Source organism: Tamandua tetradactyla, chromosome 7, assembly GCF_023851605.1.
Source record: "Tamandua tetradactyla isolate mTamTet1 chromosome 7, mTamTet1.pri, whole genome shotgun sequence".
In the NCBI taxonomy this organism is placed as follows: domain Eukaryota; kingdom Metazoa; phylum Chordata; class Mammalia; order Pilosa; family Myrmecophagidae; genus Tamandua; species Tamandua tetradactyla.
The window spans coordinates 88,967,902-88,979,354 of record NC_135333.1 but is presented as its reverse complement, the minus strand read 5'-3'; the positions used below and the strand labels follow the sequence as shown (position 1 = coordinate 88,979,354).

The 11,453-nt window shown below is 36.6% G+C and overlaps 1 protein-coding gene across 7 annotated transcripts in view; it reads right to left on the bottom strand.

Moving 5' to 3' along the window:
• The window catches only part of RASSF8 (Ras association domain family member 8), a 196,457-nt gene that overhangs the window by 32,420 nt on the left and 152,584 nt on the right, over positions 1-11,453 (bottom strand). For 5 of the 7 annotated variants that reach the window (XM_077170342.1, XM_077170346.1, XM_077170343.1 and 2 more), the window contains one exon: positions 4-199. In XM_077170342.1, the coding sequence (XP_077026457.1) occupies positions 4-106 (103 nt within the window). In that variant the 5' untranslated portion in view covers positions 107-199. The other 2 variants (XM_077170348.1, XM_077170341.1) reach the window with 2 other exon arrangements.

The window sequence follows — 11,453 nt, the reverse complement described above, 5'->3', positions numbered from 1 at the left end:
CACCTATTGCTTGAGCCAAGGCTATTACAACTTCCTGGCAAGTTGTGACCTCGGTGACACCACAAACAATCCTCTGAACTCCATCCACCCATACTTTAAGTTCCATGGTGCACCAGGCAGTCACCCAAGGGCCCAAAGACTAGTCATCAGGGTGTCAGGTCATGTCTCCAGCTACAGAAATGCTGGCAAGTGCAGTCAGCTAAAAAAGGGAAAAGATTATTTCAAATGAAATATATAAATTCCTTCTAGTAAGTAGATAAATATTACACAAAACAAATATTAACATTTAATAATTCTATCATTATTGTCCATAAGCTTATTTTACATAACTGAATTCAGCAGCACACAGACAACTATAGTCACTTATGACACTTTCATAATTATAATTTTAATCATCAAACTGCACTTCACTGGGTTTTAAAAATGCTCATTTACTTGACCAAGTCCTATTGTTCACTGTATAACCTGTTTCTTTTCTTTCCTTTTCCATTCTTTTTTAAAAAAATTATTTCATTAGGATAATTTCTGAGATTTAAAAACAAAACAAAACAAAAGTTTGTCGTTTTAGGATGCTAGGTATCATAAATAATTGAACCAGTTTCCATGGTCTTCCCCCACTCCCCCAACTATCCCCTGCCCTCCGCAACACACTAGGATGGGGTCCATCTTCCTCACCACTGAAACGCCAACATCAAGCCCAGGTGCAGATATGCAATGAATATTAATTGAAGGAATTGATTCCTTTGATGGCTGATAATTTCCCCATGTTTATTCATTATCTCTCACTTGCTTGAACTTATTTTCCTTTTTTCACTTATTTAACTGAGGTTTGATAACTTTCTTAAATTATATGAAGCATTAAAAAAATACAAACATTAATCTTTGGCTATATTTGCTACATTTCCCTACCGTTTGACTTTTGGTTGGCTGCACAATCTAGCAAGAAATTTTACACTCTCATGTAGACAAATCAAATGCTTGGATTTCTTTCATTGATTAGAACATCTTATTAGGCTGCTAAAATCAGTTATACACATTTTTTTTCCCTGTAGGTTTTCAAACTCTCAACTCTTTGTGTCACATATTTAATAAATCTAAGATTTATTTTGATTGTCATTTTTTTGGTTATCTTCCTATTTATTCAAAAAAAGAACGTTAGTTTAAACCAATGTTTTATTACATCTCATAAAGAGAACATTTGAATTTGTTATAAAGTTTAAAATGTCACTGTTTCAGCATTAGTGACTTTAAAAAGTTTATTTAAAAAACACTAAAAACTTCTCTTGTAAAATAGTATTTACTACAAATGTTGACTTAATCCCTTGCGCATTCCCTTAAAGGATCTAAGATGGTTCTAGGCCAACTGGTCACCAGGACAGAAGAGTCAGAACACATGTGAGATGAGGGAGAAGAAATCTAATTACTTTCTCAGAGAATGTACAAAAACACTTCTTTGCCACGCTGAAATAGAGGGAAAGGACTGACAATGTATTTTCTCCAAGTCTGTTGCTTCAGGTTTACCTGCATACAATGCAAAGCCAAAGTGGTTTCATAAACCCCCTATATAATCAGAGAAAGGGACATCTTGCTGATGACCCCAAGCTGATTCCCATACTTGTGTTCCTCAGTTATGAGGTTCTTTGTCAAAGTTTGCCAAAGAGATACTAAAGTTTATGGGGGAAAAAAAGCGTTTCACAGCCAAAGAAATTTAAGAAACACAGTGTAAAGTTAAACAATTTTCTTTAACAGCTAGACATATGGTACCTTTATTTTAATAGGCTGGTGTGCACTCTAAATTTTAATTGTAAGTTTTATATGACACTGTCCCCTGTGATAGTTAAGTTCATGTATCCACTTGGCCAGATTATGGTGTCCAGTTATTTGGCCAAGCAAGCACTGGCCTGATTGTTACTGTGAGGACATTCCATGGACTTAAATCATCAGTAAGTTGACTGCATCTGTGGCTGATTACAATTAACTGAGGAGACTGTCTTCAACAATGAGAAGGCTCATCCAGTCAGCTGAAGGCCTTAAAGGGAGACCTGATGATTTCAGCAATCAGAAGGAAGAATTTCCATCTTTCAGCGAACCAGCTTCTACTGGGGAATTCATCAAAAGCCTTCAATGGAATTCCAAGTCTGCGGTCTGCCCTATGGAATCTGGACTTGCCTATTGCCACAGTTATGTGAGCCAATTCTTATTAAAAAATTTCCAAGTATTTACATTATACACACACACACACACAAATATGTATCTCCTATCGATTCTGTTTCTCTAGAGAACTAAGGTAAGGAAACAGAAGAGTTCAGACTTAAAGCAAGATTTGCTTTTTACTCTGCTGAGCATTCTATTTACTCTTATTCGTTCTTGGGATAACAAAAGAACTGAAATAATGAATAGACATTGATATACTGCTTTGATAAATTTTTAAAAATGAGCTGAATTAAAATCTATTTAGTCCCTTATTTTTCATTAAGAGTCAAAATATAAGAAACCTACTCAAAAAAGGGTACAGATGTCATTAATTCCTACCCCAAAGAAACTTGTCATTTAAACAAAACCCAGGAGGCTCATTTTTAAGTTCTAAATTTTTTTTAAAAAAAATTTTTTATTAATTAAAAGAAAAGATCACAAGAAAGAAACACAAACATTCCCAACACATACACTCAGCAATTCACAATATCATCACATAGTTGCATATTCATCATCATGATCATTTCTCAGAATATTTGCATCAATTCAGAAAAAGAATTAAAAAGAAAACAGAAAAATAAAACAAAAACAGAAAAAAAAAATTTTACGTACCATACCCCTTACCCCCTCCCTTTCATTGATCACTAGCATTTCAAACTAAATTTATTTTAACATTTGTTCCCCCTATTATTTATTTTGATTCCAGATGTTCTACTCATCTGTTGACGAGGTAGATAAAAGGAGCATCAGACACAAGGTTTTCACAATCACACAGTCACATTGTGAAAGCTATATCATTATACAATCATCATCAAGACACATGGCTACTGGAACACAGCTCTACATTTTCAGGCAGTTCCCTCCAGCCTCTTCATTACATCTTGGTTAACAACGTGATATCTACTTAATGTGTAAGAATAACCTCCAGAATAACCTCTTGACTCTGTTTGGAATCTCTCAGCCATTGACACTTTGTCTCATTTCACTCTTTCCCCTTTTGGTCGAGAAGTTTTTCTCAATCCCGTGATGCTGAATCTCAGCTCATCTGGGATTTCTGTCCCATGTTGCCAGGAAGATCCACACCCCTGGGATTCATGTCCCATGTAGACGGGGGTGGGGGTGGTGGTGAGTTTGCTTGTTGTGTTGGCTGGAGAGAGAGGCCACATATGAGCAACAAAAGAGGTTCTCTTGGGGGTGACTCTTAGGCCTAATTTTAAGTAGGCTTGACCTATCCTCTGTGGGATGAAGTTTCATATGAACAAACCCCAAGAATGGGGGCTTAGCCTATAGCTTTGGTTGCCCACACTGCTTGTGCGAATATCAAGAATTCAACTTGGGGAAGTTGAGTTTTCCCCCGTTCTCACCATTCCCTGAAGGGGACTTTGCAAATACTTTTCCACTCACTGATCAAATCACTCTGGGATTCATCAGGGCATCACTCTGGACAAACCAACAAAATCTCATATTTTATACAAAGTTCCATGTACTTAAGGTGTTCAACCAACTATCTACATAAGTTATATTAGGAGATGCACTAGTCAAAGTATAAATTTGTACCAAATAAACATTCTTTGCTTTAGTCTCACACGTAAGTTGAAATTTTTAAATATTAATTACCATCTATTTTCAGCACACTGCAGTAATGACATTCTTTTGTTCTTCTTCATGCAAAAACATTTTTTAAATTTGTACATTTAGTCACTATCATTATACACTTGAGGCATTCCTAGATTATACCATCTCAATCTTTATCGTCTTTCTTTGTGATTTCATTTATGTGCTAGCCCTCCTCCCTCTATCATTCTCATATGCAGCTTCATTCAGTGTGTTAACATAATCGTATTACAGTTAGGTAATATTGTGCTGTCCATTTCTGAGTTTTTATATTCAGTCCTGTTGCACAATCTGTATCCCTTCAGCTCCAATTACCCAATATCTTACCCTATTCCTATCTCCTGATGGTCTCTGTGACCAATGAAATATCCCAGGTTTATTCACTAATGTCAATTCATATCAGTGAGACCATACAGTATTTGTCCTTTTGTTTCTAGCTAATCACACTCAGCATAAAGTCCTTAAGGTCCATAATGTTGTTACATACTTCCTAACTTTATTCTGTCTTACAGCTGCATAATATTCCATCTTATGTAAATGCCACAGTTTGTTTAGCCAACTGTCTGTTGATGGACATTTTGGCTGCTTCCATCTCTTGGTAATTGTAAATATGCTGCTATAAACATTGGTGTGTAAATGTCCATTTGTGTCCTTGCCCTCATGTCCTTTGAGTAGAGACAGCATATAGATGGGTCCTGTATTTTAATCCATTCTGCCAGACTATGTCTTTTATTGGAGAGTTTAATCCATTAACATTCAGTGTTATTACTGCATGGGTAGTACTTTCTTCTACTATTTTGCCTTCTGGATTTTATATGTCCTATTTAAATTTCCTTCTTTTTACCTTTACGCATAGTCTTCCTTTCTACACTCTTCTCCACAACTCTCTCTTCTGTCCTTTCGTATCTGTCTCTAGTGCTTCCTTTAGTATTTCTTGCAGAGCTGGTCTCTTGGTCATAAATTCTCTCAATGATTTTTTATCTGAAAATGTTTTACTTTCTCCCTCATTTTTGAAGGACAATTTTGCTGGATATAGAATTCTTGGTTGGCAGTTTTTCTCTTTTAATAATTTAAATATATAATCCCACTGTCTTCTTGCCTCCATGGTTTCTGCTGAGAGGTCTGTGCATAGTCTTATCGGGCTTCCCTTGTATGTGACAGATTGCTTTTCTCTTGCTGCTTTCAAGATTCTCTCTTTCTCTTTGACCTCTGACATTCTGATTATTAAATGTCTTGGAGTATGTCTATTTGGATCTATTCTCTTTGGGGTACGCTGCACTTCTTGGATCTGTAATTTTAAGTCTTTCATAAGAGTTGGGAAATTTTCAGTGATAATTTCCTCCATTAGTTTTTCTCCTCCTTTTCCCTTCTCTTCTCCTTCTGGGATACCCACACAACATGTATATTCGTGTGCTTCATATTGTCTTTGAATTCCCTGAGTCTCTGCTCATATTTTTCCATTATTTTCCCTATATTTTCTTTTTCTTGCCGGATTTCAGATGTTCCGTCCTCCAGTTCACTAATCTTATGTTCTGTCTCTCGAAATCTACCATGGTAGGTTTCCATTGTTTTTTTCATCTCTTCTACCTTGCCTTTCATTCCCATAAGTTCTGCGATTTATTTTTCAGACTTTCAGTTTCTTCTTTTTGCTCATTCCCTGCCTTCTTTATATCCTCCCTCAATTCATTGATTTGGTTTTTGATGAAGTTTTCCATGTCTGTTAGTATATTCTGAATTAATTTTCAGCTCCTGTATCTAATTTGAATTGCTGGTTTGTTCCTTTGACTGGGCCATATCTTCAATTTTCCTAGTGTGATTTGTTATTTTTTGCTGGTGTCTAGGCATTTAATCATCTTAATTCGTTTATTCTGGAGATTGCTTTCACTTCTTTTACCTAGGGTTTTCTTGCTGGATGAATTTGTTGTCTATCTGTTCTTTGACATTCCATTCAGCTTTATCTGGACCTCTAGCTTAAGTTTTGTTTAACACAGGAGAATTTTTCAGTTCTTGTTTCTTGCCCTGCTTGTATGGTGCCTCTCCCCGCCTCCCCCCCCCCCCCCACCTTAGGAGGGTCTACTTAGATATTACAGACCCCAACCGGATTTTCCCAGACCAAACTGGCCTCCTATCAGGAGGAAAGAGTCACCTGCATCGGTTTTCCATGAGAATGAGACTCAGCAGGTTGAAAGACTTTCTTATCTTGCCCAGTATGTGGCGCTTGTTTGCCTGCAGGTCCCACCAGCATAAGATGATGTGGTACCTTTAACTTTGGCAGACCTCCCTGCTGAGGGCGTGGTGGAGACAGAGGAGAGGTTGTAGGCTGGTTTTAACGGCTTCAAATTACCAAGCCCTGGTGTCTGAATTCCTTGAGGGAGGGATTCCACCTGAGTTGGGCTTCACCCCTCCCCTGGGGAAGGCACAGGCTCCAGACAAGCCCCCAAAAGAGCTCACCTCCGCCTATGCCTGGGGCAGTTGCAGCCTGAGAAGTCCTGCGGCTATATCCAAAGGCAGTCAAGCCTTTGTAGAAACACAGCCACAAAAACCTCTGTTTCCTTCTTCCCCCCACCCCCTTCTGTCAGCCCTGCCCCCTTGGTGCTGGGGCAAAAAATAAGTCACCTCCGCTTTGACCAGGTTCACCTTCTGGGGGCCTATTTTTAGTAGTCAGAATTTGTTAATTAATTCCACAATTGGTGTTTCATTGTGCTCAGTCCCTGCTGCTGTTAAAGTTCCTTTCCTTTGCCCTCTGGGAAGCAGCCTGTGGTGGAGGGGCGCTGGGCGCCAGCCACCACAGCTTTGGGAATTCACGGTTCTGTGGGGGCTTGCAGCCGGTCCAGCTGGTCCAGACTGGGGTACACTGTGTGTCTGGTCACTGACATGGCCCCAGGAGCTGTTCTGTACTGTTTCTGGTTATTTAGTAGTTGTTCTGGAGGATGAACTAAAATGTGCACATTGTTAAGCCGCCATCTTGACCCGGAAGTCTTGGCACACTACTACCTCTAAATTCCTTTTTAGATTAATACATGATTATATATTTTCCTATCTGAATTATCACTGGATCTGCATTTTAATATTAATGCCAGCAAGAATATCTTTCAATTAATGGTAGTTCTTTGATATGATCATATGCCAAAATTTAGTTTTTAGAAGGGAAAAGGGCCACTGTGTTTAGGAGATGGCTTCCTGCAGGTTTTGGGCCAGCTTCCCTAAAATTCATGATGTTATTTCATGAGAGTTAACTGAAGAAGCTGCCCCCACCCTCCGCCTCCATTTCACAGCAGAAGCCCATAACACTCGCCTCTAGGAGCTGTTAGAACCTTGTTCTTTCCTTTATGCCTTCTGGAGTCCTACTCCTAACAGCTTGGTTCCTAGCCCCAGAACTGGACTAAGGCAGAATATGGAAGTTCTATGCCCCAGATGCAGGTGGTATCTGTCATCAACAGAATTACGGACCTGAGAAAAAAGAAGGGCTCTAGTATCCCAATTGGAATTTGGAACATATTTTTTCCATGGAAACAGTGATGTACATATAAGTAAAATTCAGTTATTAGTTTCATTATGAGGTTTCTATATTCAAATCAGTATTATTTTAATAATATTTATAATGAAAAACTAGGTTTATTCAGTAACATGTTACACTTTATATGTTTTATTTATTGTTTTAAAAGCCAAATGGAATTAAGCATCTGTATGTCAAGACATTTTCCCCTAAATCAGTAGTTTTGCAAACTTCCTTGGGATGGCAACCATTAAGCTGCTCAACAAATTCCATTATTCCCTGGATACCAGAAGCAAATAGATGGCTTACTGCTAATTTTAAAACATCCTTCACTGCTAGTTGTATTCAAGAGCTAAGATTATCATACATGAGAGAACTCTTTTTAAAAATAGTATAAGATATGCTGGGCTATAACAAAATCTTCACAACTAGGCCAGATACTTTAATTAAACTGAATACTGATGCTAACCACTAGCAGCACAGAGAGAAATTCAACACAATGAAGACAGTATACTCAAAAATAGTAGTTATTAGGAATATTATTAGTCAGATACTAAATTTTTGTATAGAAAATTGGTAAAAAAAATTACAAGGAGTTGACTTTTTCTCATTCTAAAATTAATTTGAGGTGGGAATTAAATGGAGTTAAGATAGATTAGCTGTCATCAATCAAAAAAGGTATTATGTTCAAAATCCATCACTGAGGTAAGGAAAAAAAAGCGCCTATGTGGGTGCCTGTTTGCTTGAGATGGAAAAATAATTGAAGACAAAAATCAACATCATTAAGATGAAGCACAGTGTGGGAGTAAGAAGCGGGTGACATAAGGGAAAAAGCATTAGGAAGGCTACCAAGAGCTAGGAAAAGAGGATAGGATACACTGGGGTGGCAGTCTCTGGAAAGTTAAGCTACTTGCCCCTGAACTACAATATTGAGTGGGTGTATGTTTATGACAGTTTGGTTCTATATACGTTTGGAAATCAAGTTATACACCAGCTGCTTTTAGTAAACCCATTATTTTCTATAATGCAATTCTATAAATGGTGTCACAGAAAGTGGTTTGTTCAAGCCGTAAAATACTAAAACTGGATGTTAAGAAAGAGGTCTATAGCACCATAAATAGCCCTTCTCAAAATGTATCCTGTGAGAAGCAACAGTGGGGAATAAAGTTCTCTAGTCCCACAAGTTTGGGAAACCCTAACACACTGGTTCTGGGAAATAAGTTATGCAAAAGCAAGAGAAAGGTTCTGATACTCTACAGTAGATAAACTGGTTAAACTTTGTTAAGCTTATTTAGCTATTTAACATGGGGTGGGGGGCGGAGGACAAAGGGCATACTGTCTATAAAATATCCCACTGAATCACAGGATATAAATGATCAACTTTTGAAAAATATGCTTATATGTAAAATGAGAAATATGTGCCAACCCTTTAATGAACTTTTATTTGGGACATATACTCAACACTTTATTAATGATAAGGTACGCAATGAAAAGATAATGGAAACCACTGTTCTAAGGGATGGAATGACTAGGGTTACTACTCCTTCACATTAGAGGCAATCAGTCCCATTTCTCTGTGACCCTGTGACAATTTTGTCACAATTTTGTCCTAAATGAAGCAGGTAGCTCAGATGCTTTACAGAAAGAAATATTATTACTAAGGGCAGAACTTTAGGTCTTACAATCTACAAAGCTTTCACATATGCTACTCATCTGATGCCCATAATTATTTAATATTATTACTAGACCCAAGAGGATCCAATAACATTTTTTTCAGAAGCATTAATAAATGCTAGATGTTTTCATTACTAATTATTATAAATACTAGCTGTGACGCTAATGAGAGGGAAAATATTAAGACTTAAAGGTTAGCCTAAATCAACTGAAGCACCAAGGAGTATGCTTGAGACATTAATCCCTCATACATAATCAAACGCTTGGAAACTACTGGGGAAGAATTATATAAAAGGACAATAACTGTCTCTCTTCTCCTGCCAGCTCTGACCACCTTTATTCTTTATTTTTCAGGGACATGCGTGGGTCCTTCCCAGCCTAGACAAAGAAAAGAATAACTGCCAATCATCTGACTCACCATTACCAGGGAGGCAAGGTTAAAGGCTCTGGAATTATCCAGATGGGGAAGATTAAGGGTGGATTTAATAACTGACTCAATACAAAGTTCTGCTGTATGATGGACAGTGAGAAGCTGTTCTACCAAGATTAAAATAAGAGGATGTAAGTTTAAGCTGGCTACTGATGAAATTACTATAGAAAAATGAAAATTTTCTAACAGTTAAAGTTTAGAAGAACATTTAAGGACCTTTATCAGACAAGATTTTGTCAACTAGGGATGATTTCCTACAAAACTAAATTGGATAATTTAGGAGTACTAAGAAAGCCTGTAAGACATCAGAAGTTTAGCTTCAGTTTTTCAGAAGTATTTATCTGTGTATGCTATTGGTATGGATTGACTCATGTCCCCCTCAAAGACATGTTTAAGTCCTAATCTTTATGCATTTTGATGCACCTAACTAAGGTTTTGCTTGTCGGGACAATATAGAACAAATGCAAAAACTTAATACAGCACTAGCTTTTCTATTTCTCCTAAGTGGAAAGTCATTCTTTGTCACCATTAATTCATCTCTTATAAAGATGGGTTTTACATTTTTTCCTTTGAGGGATGTCTAAATTATATAACTTCTTCTTTGATAGTATGTTTTTAAATGTTCACAATTCTAAGCAATCTATGTATATTATTAAAGTCAAGAAACCCAAGCTCTTTTCTCCGTTTCTCATCATCCTCAGATCACAGAATTCATGTTCATTTTTTCCAAATGTTTCATGTTCAAGTTATTATTTGCCATTATGGCAATGAATGGCATAAGTACTACATGCTAGGCACTGAATTAAGGTTAAATGTATACAGTAACTTGTTTATTCCTCATAGCACCATTCAGTGAGTTAAATATCATTAGCTTCATTTATAAAGGTAATAAAAGTGAGTCTCACAGAGATTAAATAACGAACTTTCCCAAGGCCAAAAAAATCTGGTAATTTAGGGACACATATTCACAAATTGGATGAATAAAGAAAATAAAGAATTAACCAAATCAGGCTTCTCCAAAAGGATTCACTGCACCCAAATAAATGTTTGTTTGTTTTTTTTTTTAAATGTCTGAAATTACTCTAAGAAATCTCATCTATTATCTCCTGGAAACTTATTTCTATCTATAAACAATGATCAAACAACATCTCCATACTTGCCACTCCAGGAAAAAGAAAAGAGGTAAACCAACTAAATCATGTAAGAACTTACAGTTTTAATTAAGAGTACCTGTGATAAACATGTAGAAACATGCTACAAAAATGGGTGTCTGATGGTCAGGTCTGTTTTTCAACATCGGCAAATTCCTCTACTCTGGGAAAATTACATCTATATTTACTTTTACAGAGTCCTATAAAAAAGATGCTTTGATCTATGAGTCAGGTTTTTAACTTCAGTCCCAAACACAAAACAATGCTTTTTAAAGATTTCCTGCATTTTCTTAAATTCACATGATTAAAAGCTAAAAAAGAAGCCCCCCCCCCACACACACAAGGCAACGTTGATTAGTGCACATTGTAGCAGCAAGGTTCAAATCCAGTCTACTACTTTCTGTGTGACCTAACTCCCTGAAAGGCATATGTGAAAAATGGAATGCGCTCTCATCTTTCTTTAATGTACCTACTGCAGATCTTGGCACACAGTATGAATTCAACAAAAGTTCTGTGAACAGAAATAAAAATTTTAACTTTTAAAAATTAGACTTCTTTTTTTTTTTTACTGAAGGAAAAATCAATAGGAAAGCAAAATTTCAGAGACATTTTTATTATTTTAATGAGCATCTAGAAATAAAGACCTTTAGGTTATACCATGTGCCTAAGAACAGCCAACACTGTTTTTAAAATGGAACTTTTAAAAATGGAGCTTAGAAGTGATAATTGGGATTGGCATTCACATTAAAAAATTTCAATCACATCTAAGGCATAAATCAAATTAAAATTTATGGTATGAAAATACTGATCCTTCTCATAAGAACTGTTTTTTTTTTTAAATAAACTATTAAAATGAATATTAACTAGTAACTTTAGGATTTTACTTAGCATCAAA